Source organism: Cricetulus griseus, chromosome 4 (assembly GCF_003668045.3).
Source record: "Cricetulus griseus strain 17A/GY chromosome 4, alternate assembly CriGri-PICRH-1.0, whole genome shotgun sequence".
In the NCBI taxonomy this organism is placed as follows: domain Eukaryota; kingdom Metazoa; phylum Chordata; class Mammalia; order Rodentia; family Cricetidae; genus Cricetulus; species Cricetulus griseus.
In genome coordinates this window covers 216,402,000-216,420,867 of record NC_048597.1, presented here as the reverse complement: position 1 = coordinate 216,420,867, position 18,868 = coordinate 216,402,000, and the positions used below count along the sequence as shown (strand labels likewise).

At 42.6% G+C, this 18,868-nt stretch overlaps 1 protein-coding gene across 7 annotated transcripts in view; it reads left to right on the top strand.

The window, feature by feature from the left end:
- Positions 1 to 18,868, top strand: part of Dag1 (dystroglycan 1) — a 51,687-nt gene that overhangs the window by 24,868 nt on the left and 7,951 nt on the right. For all 7 annotated transcript variants that reach the window (XM_027414543.2, XM_027414539.2, XM_027414545.2 and 4 more), the window contains one exon: positions 13,602 to 13,989. In XM_027414543.2, coding sequence (XP_027270344.1) covers positions 13,705 to 13,989 — 285 coding nt within the window. In that variant the 5' untranslated portion in view covers positions 13,602 to 13,704. The remainder of the gene's footprint in view (positions 1 to 13,601; positions 13,990 to 18,868) is intronic.

Here is an 18,868-nt window from a genome sequence, read left to right as displayed (position 1 = left end):
ATTTGTGCTGTGGATCTCAGTTCTTAATGCTATATAGGAGACATTAGCTGTTCAGCAGGGGTCTCATGCCAGCCTTCTGTCACATCCAGAACATAATATTCCTCATGGTAGCTGTTGAGTGCAGGGTGAGCCAGTCTTTGGAACAATCAGCAGAGCACTTAGCCTGCATAGGCACCAGATGAATGGCTGATCTGTCACTTTCAGTCTATTCTGACAGTGGCCCTGTGATGTTTAGAATACCTAATGAGAAAGCTGGCTTAGGCAGTAGCTTCAGGTATTTGAGTTTGGGCTACAAAATCTTAGTGGAACAAGGAACTTGGCTGCTACCCTGAGGAAGGGCTGGGGTCAGAGAGGTAAAGAAGGAAGACTCATCATCTGATTGATTGGTTTTGACAGGGTCTCACTCTGTTTTAGTTACTATTCTATTGCTGTGAAGAGTCACCATGACCAAGGCAACTTATAAAAGAAAACATATAACTGGGGGCTTGCTTACAGTTTCAGAGTTGATTCCATGACCACCATGTCAGGGAGCAAGGCGTCCAGCAGGCAGGTGGGCGTGGCAGTGGAGCAGTAGCTGGTTCCCAGGCAGGAAAGGAAGTGATGAGCAAGACTGGGCCTGCTGTGAGCTTTTGAAACCTCAAACCTACCCTCCCCCGGTTATAAACATCCTCCAACAAGGCCACACCTCAATCATTCCTCAAACAGTTTTACCAACTGGGGTCCAACCATTCAAATATGAGCATATGGGGGCCATTCTCATTTAAACCACCATACCTCTAGCCCAGGTGAACCTCATTCTTATAGTGTCTTTGCTTTTAAAATGATGGGGTTAAGTTGTATGTCAACACTTCTGGCCGTATGAGGAAAAATAATTTTGTCTCACTGAGCAACCCAGTTTATTTTCATTTATTTATTTATTTATTGTTTGTTTGTTTGTTTGTTTGTTGTTGTTGTTTTGAGTCAGTGTCTCACTATGTAGTTTTGGCTGTCTTGGACCAGGCTGGCCTTGAATTCACAGAGCCTCTGTGCTTGGCCTCTGGAGTGCTGGGATTAAAAATGTGCACCACTACCCCTAGCTTGTTTTTGTTTTATAAAGCTGTTCTTTGGGGTTAGAACAGTGGTTTTCAACCTTTCTAATGCTCCAACCCTTTAATACAGTTCCTCATGTCTCAGTGACCCTAACCATAAAACTATTTTCGTTACTACTTTATAACTGTAATTTTGCTACTGTTATGAACCATAATGTGAATATCTAATATATAGGATATGCGAAAGAGTTGTTCAACCCCCCAGGGGTTGTGGCCCACAGAGAGAGAACCTCTGGGCTAGTGAGGTGGCTCAGGCCAAGGGCATTTGCTGCTCTTCTAGAGGATCTGAGCTCAAGCTATCAGCAGAACCACTTCTAACTCTAGACCCAGGAGGACCCAGTGAGCTCTTTGACTTCTGCAGACACACAAGCACATATGGTATACACACAGAGACATAAATAAAAAACCTTTAAAAAAAAAACTGGTCTTTGTAAGATTCAGCTCCTATGTCTTTAAAGTAGGGTTTACAACTGGTTGAGAGCTGTGACATCTAGTCAGAGACACCACAGTATTTGGGGTGTGATCCTAGGAGCTGCTTTTAAAGCCTCCGCCCGGGTGCTTTCACTGTGTGGCAGAGTTTAGAGTCCTTAGTCCTTGTTCTGAGCTTAGCAGGACTTTGTCCTTGGTTGAAGTAAGAGCTTAGCCGTACTTGCTCAGTGGCAGAGTGTTTGCCCAGCACAGGACACCTCTGTACCTCACCCCGACAAAGAATCAGGCAGTTGTAAAAAACAGAACAGGACATACTGTCTATTAGTTGAGTGTCTAGAAAGATGAATGCAACCTTTTTTCTGAATCATGAACTTCTTAAGGCCACCAACACTAGAAATGTCTAGCTTTTTCAAACTGGAGAAACAAAGGAGTATATTTTGGTATGGAGCCACACTTGATGAAAAAAGTTATTGAGCACTTTCTTTGCAGGGCTGTTTGTTAAAGGGCAGATGTTCTGGGGGTGAGCACCCCAGGTGAAGGGGAGCATCATTGTAGAGTGGCAGCAGTTCTGACGTGCTCACTAAAACATGCCATGGAGTGCTCATTGTTCAGTGAGTGCCATGGAGTGCTCATTGTTCAGTGAGTGGCAGGGATTGGGGATAGGAGAAATACCAGGGAGGATGAAGGTTAGTCCTGAAGATAAGTAGAGGGCGGACCCATGGGTGCACTGTTCTCTGAGTTGAGCAGAAATGTGATGGCCCTGTTCGTGCACAAGTAGAATGCAGTGCAGAGTGGTGAGAAGCCAGCCATATATCTGCGTATTGTCTGGGAATGGAGATACATCCCTGTAATCCCTGCAGGTAGATTATGAGTTCAAGGCCAGCCTGGGCTATGTTGTCTGACCCTATCTTAAAACAACAAAACAGACAGCCAGGCATTTAAACACACACACACACACACACACACACACACACACACACACACACACACACACACACAGAGAGACTCAGAGACACAGATACACACACACCAAAAACAAACAAACAAAAAAAACGAGCTAGGCATGGTGGCACATGACCTTAATCCTGACACTCAGGAGGCAGAGGCAGGCAGTCTGGTCTACAAAGCTAGTTCCAGAACAGCCAGGGATATGTAAAAAGACACTGTCTCAAAAAACAAAACAAAAAAGCAACAAAAACAAAATGGGGAGAAAAAAGCTTGGACAGTGCTGATGAGGATAGTGGTGGAGGGGTGAAAGATGACAGCCTGGTCTATCTAGTGAGTTCCAGGGCAGCCCAGGACCACACAGAAAAACCCTGTCTTAGAAAAACAGGGAACAAACAAACAAAAAAAAACCAAACACCACCCATAAAGCCAAATAACAAAACAAAAAGAACTTTAAGGAGGAAAGCAGTTGGATGTCCACATTAGTCAGCCTTTGTGTTGCTGTGACAAAAAAGCCGAGAAAACTATTAAGTGAGAAGAGCTGACTCAGCTTAGAAGTATCAATCCATGTTCCCTTGGGCCTAGGGCTTTGGGACTCTTGGGAAGCTAGAAAACCCCTGCAGGAAAAGAACAGCAGAACACATATAGAAGACCAGCAGCATGACCTGTCTATTCAAAACACCTCTAATCAGTTGTCCTGCCTCCCAGTCATACTGTCAGATTAGAAACTCATCAGTGGGTTAAATTTTTGATCAGGTCTGTGCCCTCCTGACCCAACCTCTTCCCTATACCCATCAGCTGGCAACCGGACATCTGACACAATGAGCCTTTGAGAGATGTTTTAGATTCAAGCTTGGCATTGTAGGTCTGTGCTATTGTCCACTCCTAATAAGCTACACAGCATCTTCTCCTGGGGAAAACTAGCAGTTTGAAAGCTAGGAGGACCTGACCTGGGAACCTTTGCCTTCTGCAGTTTACTGGAAGCTATGCTTTTGGGTACTTCTTTAGGCTAGCCTGGTTTTGAGGCCACATACGGCCTCTGTCCTCCTATTTGGCATTGGCTCGACCATTATTTCAGTACATAGCTGTAGTGATGGAGTCTTGCAAAACAGGGTTCCCAAGAGTCTATAGACTGTCTTTGAGCCAGGTGTTGGTGACGCAGGCCTTTAATCCCAGCACTCGGGAGGCAGAGGCAGGTGGATTTTTCTAAGTTCCAGGACAGCCTGGTCTACAGATTTGAGTTCCAGGACAGCCTCCAAAGCAATACAGAGAAACCCTGTCTTGAAAACACCAAAATGTTTTTGGCTGTTTTGTTCTGCCTTTTGGAAGTATGAACCCAATATAGAAAAGTTAGTGATTATTCAGAAATTGCAGCTGTGGTAAGACAAATAAAAGAGCCAGTTAAACAAAAACGGGTTGGGGAGGAATTCTAGCAGGAAATTCCCTGGGCAAAGACAGTGGGTGCTAGTTTTGTCTGGTTGGTTTATAAACAAGGTGTGTTGATTGGGCTGTTTCTGGCATGAAAAAAATGTTGATGGTTATCACGCTTTAAGAATGTGTTCAAAAACGAAGGTGGCTGAAGTGGTTGCCACAGCTTTAAATGACTGAAGTGTTTGTTTAAACACTGAATACTTTGGTGTCTTAGGGCAGGTGTACATGAACTCTTAGTCACTGGGTCCTTTTTTGATGCTAAGGCATTGATTTGAGGTCCCAGCCCAGTATCAGGGCTACTGGCATCGTCAAAGATTGTAGTTAATGATCTATGGAAGTGTGTGTTAGTATGGGAGAGAAGAGTATGTCAGTGATTGGGGAATGATGGGCCATGCTGACATTTTGTTTTCTCAGGTCTGTGAGAACAGCCAGTGAGATCAGAAAAGCCAGCAGCCAGAACAGTTTGCAAAATTCAGTTCATCAAATTTAGAGTGGTGGGCTTTTTTTTAGTCTTGTATTATTACAATGGGGGAAAATACCCCAGGAATCTTAGCTTTAACTTGAAAATGAAATCAAGTGGTCATTGCTGTTCTGTATGATAAATCATTTGAGGAATGTGATGGAAGCCTTTCCCTTGGAGACATCTGATGAGTTTCCCACCTAAAGTATGTTCTGTTGGGGATAGAGCAGCATTAGATACAGTAAATGTGGCTGCCATACTGCTTTGGGCCTCTTCCGCCTTTTTTTCCCAGGGCGGCTCTCATCATCCAAACTTGACTCTCTATAGACATTGATGATCTTGCCCTCAGGATAGTGTACTCTATCTTTGTATAAGTTGAGGTGGGGGTTACTATAATTGGATGGAGTTTGGGAAGCTAGAAGGCAACTTTTAGTTTCCAATAAGCACCTACTTATAAAAAAATATGATCATACATTGTTTCATGATGAGAGTATATTCAGAGAATGTGACAGACAGTTATATGAATGTCATAACGAAAACCTAGGTGATGAATTTACATTTAGTTTTATAGTGTGACTTACTGCTTTCTGACCACAAGCCTACAGAGACTGACTATAACAAATAATGTAGACTGTTGTACACAGTGTCTTTTTTTTGTATTCAAACATATCTAAACATAGAAAAGTCACAGTCAAAATACAGTGTAAAAGATTGCCAACAAACGCCGGGCGTTGGTGGTGCATGCCTTTAATCCCAGCACTTGGGAGGTAGATACAGGAGGATCAAAAATTCGGAGCTTTCTTCCCTACATAGCAAGTTTGAGGCCTCCATAGTTTATGTTTCTTCAAAACCAAACAGACAAAACTCCTAACCCCCCTTCTCCAGCAAAGGAACAACAAAGACACAAGCATACTGAGAAGTGTAGGCCCACCCAATCAGTATCCCTCAAGCACCTCTGAGGTCTTCAGGGGCAGTAACCACTCATACCTCTGTCCTTGAAATTGTAACAGTGTTTCCTTGTGGAGTGCTTCCTGAAGGGTCTTCCAGCAAGACTGTTTGGGTTTACAGTTAACTCCCTCCCCCCTTTCCAAGTAGGGTATTGAACCTTTGGCTTGTGCATGCTAAGCAAATGATCTACCATAAGCCAGTAAGTTATTACTATTAAACATACTGTACAATACATAATTGTATGTTCTCTACTGTTGACTTAACAGTCTGTATCACCATAAACATTTGATAGTGGTAAGGCTATTGGAATTTTTCAGCTTTGTTATAACTTTATATGGCCACTGTCATAGACATGCTCTAGAACATTGTTATGTGGCTTGTGATTATCTAGTTAAATGGATTACTACTTGTGTTTTGTGATTTGGTAATGCATATAAAATCTTAATTGAATAGTTTATGAAATTTAGAAAAACTGCTCAGTAATTGAAGCCTCATTCCTATCCTACAAGTAAGTAGCCAGCAAATGTGTCTGAAGTGTTAATTGTTGTGTTGTCTTAAGATAATGGTGGTTTGCTTTAATTGGATCTTGAATGTCATGTGACTTTTAGGGCTCATTCCTGCTTGCTTACACTGAGTCTGGCCACCCACCTCTCATCTCCTTTTCCACCTCCACCACCCTCCTGCTCCATCTGCTTAGCCCTTGTCTTTGGGCACATCTGAACCCTCTTCTATCCTTAGTGACATGTTTAGACATTGACAGTTAAGACTGGACCTTGTCATCATGAATGAGCTCTGGAAGCTTCCTTGTGGTGTTTTTCCTAAAGACTAAATGGTGTGATTCTAAAGAATGTTTTGTTTGATTTTCCTGAGACAGGGCCTTGCTATGTATCCTTGGTTGACTTGAACTTGCTGTGTTCCTGTCTCCTCTGCCTCTGCCTTCCTAGTGCTGGGATCAGGCATTCCATGCTTGACTTGAATAATGTTTTCTGGTTAGTTTTACCGTGCTGTGGATTTGACTCAGAGCCTTTTACATGCTAAACAAACAAGCATTTTTCCAATGAGCTATGCCTCTAGCTCCAGCAGTTAGATCAAATTTTTTTAACATTATTACTTTTAAGTTATGTGTGTTTTCGTGCGTCCATGCAAGCAGAGGCTAGGGGTGAGTTGAAGTTACAGGGGACCCAAACCAGGCCCTCTGCAAGAGCATATACTCTCTGAACCACTGAGTCATCTCTCCAGCCCCCCATCTTACCTTTTTTTAAAAAAATTATATATATGAGTGCTCTAATTGCATGTATGCCCGCACAATGGAAGAGGGAGTTGGATCCCACCCATTATAGATGGTTGTGAGTCACCATGTGGTTGCTGGGAATTGAACTCAGGACCTCTGAAAGAACAGCCAGTGCTCTCAACCTCTGAGACATCTCTCTAGCCCCACCATCTTACTTTTTAAAAACACTGTGTGTGTACTGCATGGCGTTAAACCCAGGGCCTTTGTTCCATGGTAAGCCTGTCTTCTAGTCCTGAGCTTATTAATATGATTGTCCCCCCTCCCCTTTTTTTTCTGGTTGGGGGAGTGGAGTATCCTGGGGATTGAACCTAGGACCTCACATATGCTAGACAAATATTCTAGCACTGAGTTATATTTCCAGTTTTTTTTTTTTTTTTACTTTTTATTAATTAATAGTCCTGAAGTTGGATCTTACTAAATTGTCCAAGCAGACTTTGACCTTGAATTCCACAAGCCTCAACCTCTTGAATAGCTAGAATTACGGGCCTGGCTCTAAAACAATAAAAATTTTATTTTGGAGACAGGATCTTCTATATTGCTGAGGCTAGTCATCAGTTCTTAGCAGTTCCCTGCCTTAGTCCCCTAAATGTTGGGATTGCAGGTAGGAGTTAAAAACAAAACAAAACATATTTTAATTGTTAAAAAAGGAGGAGGAGAAAGGAAGAAGAAGAAAGAAAGAAAGAAAGAAAGAAAGAAAGAAAGAAAGAAGCAGCCAGTCATAGTTGTGTGTGATGTGGGGGCAGGAGAATCAGGAGTTCAAGGCCAGCACCCAATAGATAGTGAGGTTGAGGCCAACCTGGACATGATACCCCGGCTCCCAAACAACAAAACAGGAAAGAAAGAACAAAAATCCATGCCATAAAATTCACCATTAGAACAGTTTTTAAGTGTTATCACTTAGTAGTGAATAATATTTAACCACAGCATATGGAGTTTAGTGGAGTGTTCAGTAAGCTTCTCACACAAGGTGTTAAAAATCAGCTTGCATTACAGACCATGGTCTAGTGGAGAAGAGCTATTTAGTTCTGGACATTGAACTGTATCCCCCTTCTTTAGGACATGTTTGTACCCGTGTGTATTTATATACAGGTTGAAGTCTTTGCTTCCTTTCTATGATCTTTGGAAAGAAAACAAGCCACCATCAGCAGAAACTACTGGCTGCTGTAGACTTCTTTGGTGCCTGTGATCAGTGAGGATTTGTAAGAAATTCTCTAAAGGACAGAAGCTTTTAAAGTGGCTTTCCTTGTTGACAGACAAGATGGATGCAGTACTTACTGCTCAGAGGTGTCAATTTCTCTCCCGCATATTTTTACCTTTTAGTCTCTGTTTATGTGACCCTGCTGCTTCTGATTGATTGGACCTGGATGTTCCTCCCTGTTGCTAGTAATCATCTCTTATCACAATCATGCCAGATCCCCATGGCAGAGAAACCCCATCTACTTCCCGATCCAAGAGTAGTTTTAAGATGAGACTTAATTCTCGAAGTGACCTTATTTATCTGATGTCACAAGAGTACAAAAGGCCCTTTTTAAAACTGGGAGCTGAAAATCCACCTATCTTTTTCATATTGGGAGTCCAAAATAACCAATTTCACACTGTTGCTTTTTATTGTGTTTAGATACCCTGTTGGTGTTTTAGGTTGAACTGCTTTAAACTAGTTAACTTTCCAGAGGTTTTCTGTTAATGTTGAACTCACGGTATTGAATTTTAACTTCTGAGTATGTGGACCACAAATCCTTTTTGTTAGGTGTAGCCTAAAATGAAATGGTTTAATTAAGTTTTCTGCTTTTTATTTTTCCCAAGAACTAAAATTTAAAATATGGACTTAGGGCCACGCAGTGGTAGCCCAGGCCTTTAATCCTAGCACTGGGGAGGCAGAGGCAGGTGGATCTCTGTGAGTTTGAGGCCAGCCTGGTCTATAGAGCAAGTTCCAGGACAACCAGGGCTACACAGACAAAACACAAAAACAAAACACACAAAAACCAGCAGCTTAGGACTTTCGTTCTTTTAATTGTTTTAAAAAGAAAATCTCATTTTCCTTAAATGTTTTAATCATAAGGGTTAATAGTAGCAGTCTGACAACTTAAGTACTGTTTTAAGGTAGCTTATCTGTTGAGTTGACAGAATTGGCTGACTTTGCCATGTTTTGTTTGGTTAATAATGAGTTGACTCTCACAACTTTCCCTTTATTCTTAGAAAGTAAATACTAATAGCTCTTCTTCTTCTTCTTTTTCCTTTTTGGTTTTTCGAGGCAGGGTTTCTCTGTATAGCTTTGGAGCCTATCCTGGCACTCACTCTGGAGACCAGGCTGGCCTCCAACTCACAGGCCTCCGCCTGCCTCTGCCTCTGCCTCCCGAGTGCTGGGATTAAAGGCATATGCCACTAATGCCCAGCAGGGAGGACCCATTTTATGGAGTTGTATTTCATTATCATAGGGACAACCCTAAGAGCTCAGAGGGCTGCCTCCCTGATTCACTACTCATCTCTTAATATAAGAGCTTTGACCATGGTGAGTTCAGTTGAGATATCTTTCCAGGCAGCCTTGAGTACTGGTGCCACAGAAGGTGTATAAAATATATGAAGTGTTAGCAGTGGGTGTCTTGCCAGGAACACCGATCCCCCTTTCTCCTAACAGATTGTAGCCACCAGGCTCTTTATGATAGTGGCTGATGCTTACTCATCTTTGGGTTTTGATTCCTGCAAGAAGGGAGAGAGGATCTCTATAGTGACCAAGAGCGAGCATTTGAGGCATGTATAATTTTTTTTTCTAATCTTGAATCCTGGGACCCACATAATAGGTGACTTCAAAAGTTGTCTTCTGACTTCCATATGTTTTCCCCAGTAAAAAAACCCAACATCAGAGAGACACACACAGGCTGCTATTTTCCAAGTTGCAGAAATTTATCTTTTCTCCCTAGAGCATGGAAAAAAACAGCACATAGTAGTTGGAGTTGTGCCCTGGACATTGCCTGACTGCTAAAAGCAGAGCACTTAGTCATGCCTGTGGAACACACACCCCATGTTGTCATGAGACCACAGATAGTAGACTGAGCTTATGCTTTTAGTGGGGAGGGTGTGACTTATAATCAGTACTGTTTTCAAATAAACTAAGAATTTAAAATTGAGAATCAGATTAGGAAAGTAAAAGATCAACTGGACTTAATAGATGGAAAAGTAAATGAACTAAATTAAAGAAAAAAGTAGGAAAAGTAACAATAAGAAGGCCTCTATTTTCCCCATCTATCCATTAGGTGCTCACTCAGTCCTGAGTTTTCCCTTTGATGCTTCCAGGATCTGAGCACAGGCCTTGCACATACTAGATAGGAACTTTACTGCTGAGCCACACTCCAGCCCAACAACTGGTGTGGGCAGGGTTGCAGAGGGAGAGTGGGAAACAGAGAAAGAAAGTGGACAAAGAGATAAGGTGATGAGTAGGGTGGAATAACTAGGCCAGAAGATCCAGATGTTCAATTTGGGTTTTAGTTACCATTTTAAAGTGTTCCCAGCACTCACTCAAAAATGGGAGATTGAAGTCTGCCGCCAACTCTATTATATATATTCAAGGATAACCCTATAGTTCTGCTGGCTCCACTTCTCAGTTCTGGGATAGACCTGTGCCATATTTTTACATTAATTAATCCCCCCCCCACTCTACCCCGTGTGTGTGTGTGTGTGTGTGTGTGTGTGTGTGTGTGTGTGTGTGTGTGTGTGTGTGTGTTTGACAGAGGTAGCACACACCTTTAATCTCAGCATGAGGCCAGTCTGGACTACAGAGCTGTTCCAGGACAGCCAGGGCTACACAGAAACCCTGTTTCAAAACAAAGACTTACGTATACGAATGTTGCCTGCATATATATGCATCATGTACATTGCGAAGACCTGAAGAGAGTGTGCCAGATTCCCTGGAATGGAAGTTATGGATGGTTATGAGCTACCATATGGGTGCTGGGAACCAAACTCAGGACCTCTGCAAGAACAAGTACTCTTAGTCGAACAGCTATTTCTCTAGCCCCAATTTAATTGTCCTTTAAAATGTTTTATGCAGTCTAATTTTTTTTTAATTAAGCTCTTCCTTGGTGTTTTACTGTATTGTAAAGGTTCTCAAGGCCTGCCTTTTACAGTATGTCTATAATCCAGGAGTTTATCTTGTGTGTATAGAGAACCGAGGGAATGATTTAGCTTTGGTTGTTGGCTTAGATGATTGCTTGCCCTGGTGCTTTGCTTGTCCCTGGTTCTAGTTCATTGCCTAATAGTCTTAAACATGCTAGCTTTAGTTTTGACGGGACACGACTCCAACTTTGTTTCCTTTGAGGGTAGGGGGTTAGACTCTATCTTTTTAATTTTAGTTAAAGGATGTAAAGAGGAGCCGGGCAGTAGAGGCCCATGCCTTTAATCCTCCCCGCACTTGGGAGGCAGAGGCAGGTGGATCTCTGTGAGTTCGAGACCAGCCTGGTCTACAGAGTGAGTTCTAGGACAGGCTCCAAAGCTACACAGAGAAACCCTGTCTTGAAAAACCAAAAGAGAGAGAGAGAGATAGAGAGAGAGAGAGAGAGAGATGTAAAGAGGGGGCTGGAGAATGGAGAGAAGGCTCAGCAGTTAACAGCACTGGCTGCTTTTACAGAGGACCCAAGTTCAGTTCCCAGCACCCACATGGCAACTGACAACTGTCTGTAATGCCACTTGCAGGAGATCTGACACCTTCAAAACAATGCATATAAAATAAAGTTAAAATAAAAATAAATTTAAAAAAGATGGAAAGAATAAGAAAATTAATAGCAAAATTTAAAATATCAGAAACTCCATTGGATTTGCATTATCTTCAGTGTACCTCCTCTTAAATGACCTAGTTTTCTGTAACAGGTTTGTTTGTTTACTTTGTACTACCTAGGTTAAAAAGTACCACACACAGATGCACACACAGGCATGAATAGACATTCCCCCCATATACATGGTGTTAGCAGCAGGTTTTACTCCATCTCTAGTGGGAAATTGGTCTCGTCTGTGATTTCCTGAGAGCATCCACCAGGTCCCACGTGCATCATCTGTGTGACTGCTAGCTCATAGAAAGGAGGTCCTAAACTCCCTGCAGCCTGTGAGGAGGATCCTCAGGCTTTAGTGTGCCTTTACTAGGAACGGAGGGCAAGAAGACCAGTAAGTTTTGTTCACAGGGTTTGTGCACAGTGTTTGCAGACAGGTATTTAATAAAAAAGTCCTGTGATTAGTTCTTGTGGTTTGAGGAGTGAACAGTTGCTACATTACTTTTTGTGGATACTTAAGTGTTTATTTTTATCTTTTCAAAACTTTTTTGTTTTGTTTTTTGAGATAGGGTTTCTCTGTATAGCCCTGGCTGTCCTAGAACTCATTCTGTAGTCCAAGCTGGCCTTGAACTCACAGAGATTCACCTGCATCTGCCTCCTGAGTGCTGGAATTAAAGGCTCATGCTCAAAACTATTTTTTTTTTTTTTTTTTTTAAAGATCTTCTAGAACTCGGGGCTGGAGAGATGGCTCAGAGGGTAAGAGCACTGACTGCTCTTTCAGAGGTCCTGAGTTCAATTCCCAGCAACCACATGGTGGCTCACAACCATCCGTTATGAGATCTGGTACCCACTTCTGGTGTGCAGATATACATGGAAGCAGAATGTTGTATACGTAATAAATAAATAAAATCTTAAAAAAAAAATCTTCTAGAACTCAGGAGGCAGAGGCAGGTGAATCTCTGAATTTGAGGCCAGCCTGTTCTACAGGGTGAAACCCTGTCTCAAAAAAAATCAAAGAAAAAATTGTATTTGTTATGGTTTCTCTCTGAAACACAAGTGTACATTTTCCTCCCTTGAAGGATTTCAAAGTGAGTGAAGAATCTTTGTGGCATTTCGTTCATAACACTTCAAAGTACTACTAAAGAGTTTAGGACTTAGATGGTGCTTTATGGAGAGACACTATCATCTTGTCACCTACAGAAATTAACAGTGGTCATCTCCAGCCAATATGGAAAGTCTCCAATTCAGCTTCTAGTGGTTTCTTTTGTGTATGGGGGGTGTCTAGAATTTAGTCAAGATGCACATATTATATCTAGTGACTGTCTGTAAACCCAGGCAGTTGGCCTTAGGGATGTCAGTGTTGGAGAACCTTGTAGAATGCCCCACATTGGACATTTTTTTTTTTTAATATTTTATTTATTTATTATGTATACAACATTCTGCTTCCATGTATATCTGCACACCAGAAGAGGGCAGCAGATCTCATAAGGGATGGTTGTGAGCCACCATGTGGTTGCTGGGAATTGAACTCAGGACTCTGGAAGAGCAGTCAGTGCTCTTAACCTCTGAGCCATCTCTCCAGCCCGTTTTTTTTTTTTTTTTTTTTTTTTTTTTTCTCAGCTCACTATTTACTGTAAACTTGAAAGTCTAGAAGACCTGTGCTGCTTAGCAGACAGATAATGTGAACCAAATGTCATTTAGAAGTTTCTTGTATTTTTCCCCCTCAAGCAACAAAATAAACAAGTGAAATTAATTTCAGTTATTTGTACTTTATATTTTTTTACTAATTCATTTGATTTAATAATATATGTGATTCAACATGTTATGGTTTCTTTCTTTTTTTTGGGGGGGGGTTTCTGAGACAGGGTTTCTCTGTGCAGCTTTGGAGCCTATCCTGGCACTCGCTCTGGAGACCAGGCTGGCCTCGAACTCACAGCGATCTGCCTGCCTCTGCCTCCCGAGTGCTGGGATTAAAGGCGTGCGCCACCAACGTCTGGCTATGTTATGGTTTCAATATGCATCAGTCCCTTTAAATTATTAATGAGATGTTTTATGTTTTGTTTTTATATAAAATTTCAAAATTCAATGTTATTTTACACAGTCATTTCCAGTACAAAGTAGCTGCATGTTGCTGAAGATACGGGAATAAGAGCATCTCCTTCAGGGAGACGTTTTTGTAGAGCACTTGGGAAGTATGCAGTTTTGAAACCACAGCGTTGCTGATGTCTGAATCTGCTCTTTTTCTTTTTCAGGCTCTAGGATGGAGCAGGTGTGCAGAGGGTGAGGACCCAGCCTGGGACCTCATCGCTTGCTTCTTTCCTTAGCGACTGTTGGCTTGAGCAACACTAGCCTGAGATGAGGATGTCTGTGTGCATCTGTCTACTGCACCCCCTCTGGGGAAGGACCTTTCTTCTCATTCTCTCTGTGGCTGTGGCTCAGTCCCACTGGCCCAGTGAACCCTCAGAGGCCATGAGGGACTGGAAGAACCAACTTGAGGCATCCATGCACTCAGTACTCTCAGACTTCCACGAGACTGTTCCCACCGTGGTTGGCATTCCTGATGGCACAGCCGTTGTTGGGCGCTCATTTCGAGTGAGCATTCCAACTGAGTTAATTGCCTCCAGTGGAGATACCATCAAGGTGAGACTGCATGTAAGAACCAGAATGAGGAAGAGCTTCCGTTTTCCATTTTAGTTTTGATGTCTTTTCCTTCGTTGTTGTATCTTATTATTTATTGAGATTGGGCTGGCTTGAGTGAATGCCACATGTATGCCTAGTGCCTGCAGAGATTAGAGCACCTGTCAGATTCACTGAGCTATCATTCCCAACTGGAACTATTATTCTCTTAAGGCCTAAGCTTGGAAACCTGCCTAGCAGCACTTCTTTCTTTGTTTTTAAAAGTTTTATGTGTATGTTTTGTCTACATGTATGTATGTGCACCATGTATGTGCCATGTGCTCACTGAAGTCAGAAGAGAATTTTGGGTTCCCTGGAACTGGAATTACAGGTGGCTTTAGCTGCCATGTTCATGCTAGTAACTGAACTTGGATCAGGTCCTCTGATAGAAACACCAAGTGCACCTAACTACTGAGCCATCATCTCCCCACCCCAGCCCACCGGCACTGTCATTGTAGCTCTTGGTTGAAACCTTTACAAATTCAGGTGTTTCCTTTCTGACACACAAACCGAGTCATCTTGGTTGAATGTTCCATGACACTCTTAGCATGGAGAGGTGAATCTGTTGTTTCTTTCCCTTTAATCTGGGTGGCCCTATTCTCCTTCACCCTCTTTGTGCTCTCTCTTTTGCATGGACTCCATTGTCTGTACTTCTGAAGGCTCTAGCTCAAGCAGCAGGTCAATTCCGTAGAACTCTTTCTACCCCAGCAAGCCAGATGCTAATCTGTTAGGCAAGAAGTGGAAGTTCTGAAGGACACATTGTTTGGCTAGGTTTTTTGTTTTTGGTTTTAGGTTTTTCGAGACAGGGTTTCTCTTTGGAGGCTATCCTGGCACTCACTCTGTAGACCAGGCTGGCCTCGAACTCACAGAGATCCGCCTGCCCTGTCTCCCAAGTGCTGGGATTTAAGGCATACGCCACCAATGCCCAATTTTCCCTAGGTTTTGATAATTACTCTCTGAATGTCCAAACCCTGCATTGGTTGCCTTTGTTCCAGTGGTTATTGGAATGTCTTACTTGGATTAATTGTGAACAGAAGTATCTTGAACTGATGCAGTGAGCTAGACATTTGTAGTCTCTGGCAGAGATATATATATAAGCTTTTTCACCAGGGGCCTAAAGAGCTCTTACTGGGAAATCAGGTCTTTATTTGAGCATATTTATCTCTGATGAGCCTGTAGGATAACAGATTTGAAGGGCTGGGGTGTAGTTCAGTGATGGAACACTTGTCTAGCACACATGAGACTGGAGTTTTGGTTCCTTGTGTCTTAACCGAGCCTCATCTGCTGTCCCTTTCAGTTTTGACTTCCCCTAGCTTGGGGCCTATTCCAGGCCCTTGGCTCCCTTTTTCTGTCCTTGTCCTGTCTTTCTTGGTGCTGTCACCTCTTTCAGATTCAATTTGAACGTCCTCTGATATATTAGAGCATCTTTCTCCAACTGGTGTAAGCAGTTTCCCCACAAACTCTATAACTTTCTTAAATGTCTATCCTGGGCACCAGGCATAGTACTTGTCTTTAATCCCAGCACTCTGGGAGGCTGACAGTGGTTTAAGGCCAGCCTGCAATACAGAGTGAGACTTTGTCTATAAGACAGATTCTTAGTAATAAACACATGCTTGAAATTCTCACATTTTGTTATTTTGTATGTTGCCTCTTCTTACCTAGTGGATTTTCAAGTATTTGTGAGCTAGCAGAGGGACTAAAGATTCTTCTCCACCTCAAACCTGATTTGAATTCTCAAAGCCTCTGTACAGTGGTACATGAGTTGGGTCTGGGCCACTCTGGGCCATGCTGTGGGTACAGTCAGAGCCCATCATGGAGAGTCTCCAGATGCTGGGCCGAGCCTGCTGTGTGGGTAGTTCTGCATATCCAGCAGCAACTCAGGCTTAGTTCCTCTTTTTAGGATAATGGAGAGCAGTCAGTGTGGTGTGGTAGGGAGTTTGAGGTCAGCTTTAGTTGCAGAGTATGGGCCTGTCTGGAAAAACAGAGCAAGAAGGGTGGTAGGTAAGAACTACCTTTATATCACCTGAAAGACAAGGCTACTTCCATAGACCCTCTCAGCTATCCCACGATGGTATAGCCTGTGAGGGTGGCTCTTCATCCCTGCTGTTTTCTTCAGTCTCCTTGCTTGCAGACATGTGGACTTTTCCTCAGCCCAAGATGTCAGCAGGCTGGGAGCAGCTTTGCCGAGACCGTGTTCTCAGCTTCTGGCATGGGCTACCTCATTGTTCCCCTGAGGACAATGGGCACTCTTTTTTGCCAGGAAGAGGGGTTCATGAAAGGAGCATTTTTTTTGGATGCTTGAGAGCTTTGTGGCACGTGAGATGAACTACAGTTTCTTCCTGCCTCGAGTGGGTGTTCCCTGGTTCTGAATGGACCCCTTGTGAGCATGGCACACCGGGAAATGTGGGTTGGCAAAGGAAAGCATCTTTGGGAGTGGGCTGTCAGAATGCTATTTGTCCAGACTTACTAACTGGAATACTCATTGAAAATACAGGCTTCTGGTTTTTTTTTAATTAATTAATTTACTTTTTAAAATCAAAAGAGCTAGAGCTAAAAGATAAAATGATAAAGTAAAAATATTTTGGGAGTTTTTTGAGTGGTTATAACTATGTTTAGCGGCTCTTTGGGGAGATGATTAATTTTTTTTCAAGTTCTGTTTATGTGTATGTATTCATACCAGAGTGTATGTATTTGCCTCACATGTGTGTGCATGCCTGCAGAGGCTAGAAGACAACATCAGATCCTCTGAAACTAGTTATAGGTAGTTGCAAACCACTTGTAAAAACAGCAAGTACTCTTAACCTCTGAACCATCTCTCCAGCCCCAAAGATTAATTTTTAGGGGGGGAGTAATTAACATCAGATAAAGTACTTCATAGCTCCGATCAGAAGGGTATTGGCTGGGCTAGAATTGGCTGGTGTGGTCTTGGTCTCTATGGGAGGATACAACTATAGTTCTAGCATTCATCTATCTAGAAGTGGGACCAGTGATTATCCCTGGTGGTTGTGGTTCTGTTTTACTTGGCAGTATAACAGCCTCTTACATCTTCTTCCATCATGGTTTATTGTTTCTCATGTCTGACTCTTTGACCTGTGTATCTCCCTGTATGTAGCTCTGCCTTGGGACTGCCATGCTTATCATTTACAGAAGGCCACAGGATATATTTGGCTTATTGTTGTAGTTCATGCTATAGACAGGTCAAATCTGAATGTAAGATGGCCCAGAGTCTCAGACTCCATCAGAGGCATTATTTTCTGCCTCCCTGAGCAGAGCAAACAAAAGAGTTATAATCACCTCACTTGAGAGTGATTCAGAGTGTTTTCTGTGACCCCTTGCAGGTTGGCCTAGCTCAGTGGCTTGCTTAGGGACAGAGAGCTGAAGGTAAGGGCCAATGACCAGGTCTAAGGGAATATTGTAGGGACCTTATTTGAGCAGGTGGTATAGGCTTTAAATAAGGACCAGGGCAAAAAAGTACCTGATATGTTTGTAAGGGGACACTGGGAAAGGACTAGCTTATACCCCAGGCTTGATGTGTACAGACATATTTGTTGGAAGATGCTACCATAGAGACCCAGAGGACCCACCAGAGTTTTGTTAATATGAAGGAATTGACACCAAGATTCCTTTTTGCAAGCCATTATTAGCAGTGAAAGTGCTAGTTCATGTCTGGAGTCTACTTAAACCCCTGCAACTCCTGCATGGATGATTCTTGTAGGCCCTGAATGGAATGATAGCACTCATGTGTTTTTGGGTTTGGAAGCTCATTAAAATTAATTAAGCCCTAGCAAGAGCCCAATTCTTCAGTTTTTGTCCTTTTTACTATATTTGACTAGCTTGCTCAGACTGTGAATGAAACCTTTCTGATGAAGAATAAGTAATGGAAACTCCTACTCAATTGCTCTTTCTCCATGTCTTGAAGGGTATGGGTTGAGAGTAAGAGCCTTTGGTTGTGTTTCCTGGCATTTAGTACATATGGATACTTGTCTACTACATCCCCTTGTCTGTCTGTCCTCAAAAATCTGTCTTCTGAGTTCTGTTCTATGTGTAAGAAGGCATAGATAAGAATCTAGAGTCAGTGTCTTTTTGGGGGTGGGGTGTGGGGGAGGTTGAGACAGGGTTTCTCTGTGGCTTTGGAGGCTGTCCTGGAACTAGCTCTTGTAGACCAGGCTGGTCCCGAACTCACAGAGATCCCCATCTGCCTCTGCCTCCTGAGTGGTGGGAGTAAAAGTGTGCACCACCACCACCTGGCTGATTTATTTAACTAATTATTTTACAAAGTAGGATAATACAACTTTTGGTTTTTTGTGTGTTTACATAACTGCTTTCATGTCTAACATAATGAACTGAAAAAAAAATGTCAAGCTTAGACTTTTCATCTAAAACACTTGAAATATTTATTATCAGAGCTTGGGTTTTGATTCCTGGCACCCTCATGCTGGCTAACAGCTGTCTGTAACTCCAGTTCCAGGGGATCCGTCACCCTTTTCTGGCCTCAGCAGGCACTGCCTGCAGATGGTGCACAGAATTTTATGCAGGCAAAACACCTCAGTTAGTATCACTGAGAGGCCTGCTCTTTCTGAAGGTAAATGGAGGAGACGTGGATCTGGGGGAGAGATGAAATAGAGGGGGTTTGGGAAGGAGGGGAGGCTTCGGTCAGGATGTAAAAAATTTTTAAAGAAATTATAACTAGATCATTTTAAGGAAATACACATAGTGCTTTTTCATGGGTTGGAAAACAGTCATCTTTATAGGTAGCTTAGTATGTCTGTTTGGTGAATGACAGGGTAGATGCATTTATTAGCTGGTACACTGTAGAGTTTATAGTGTCATGAGAAAGCAGACG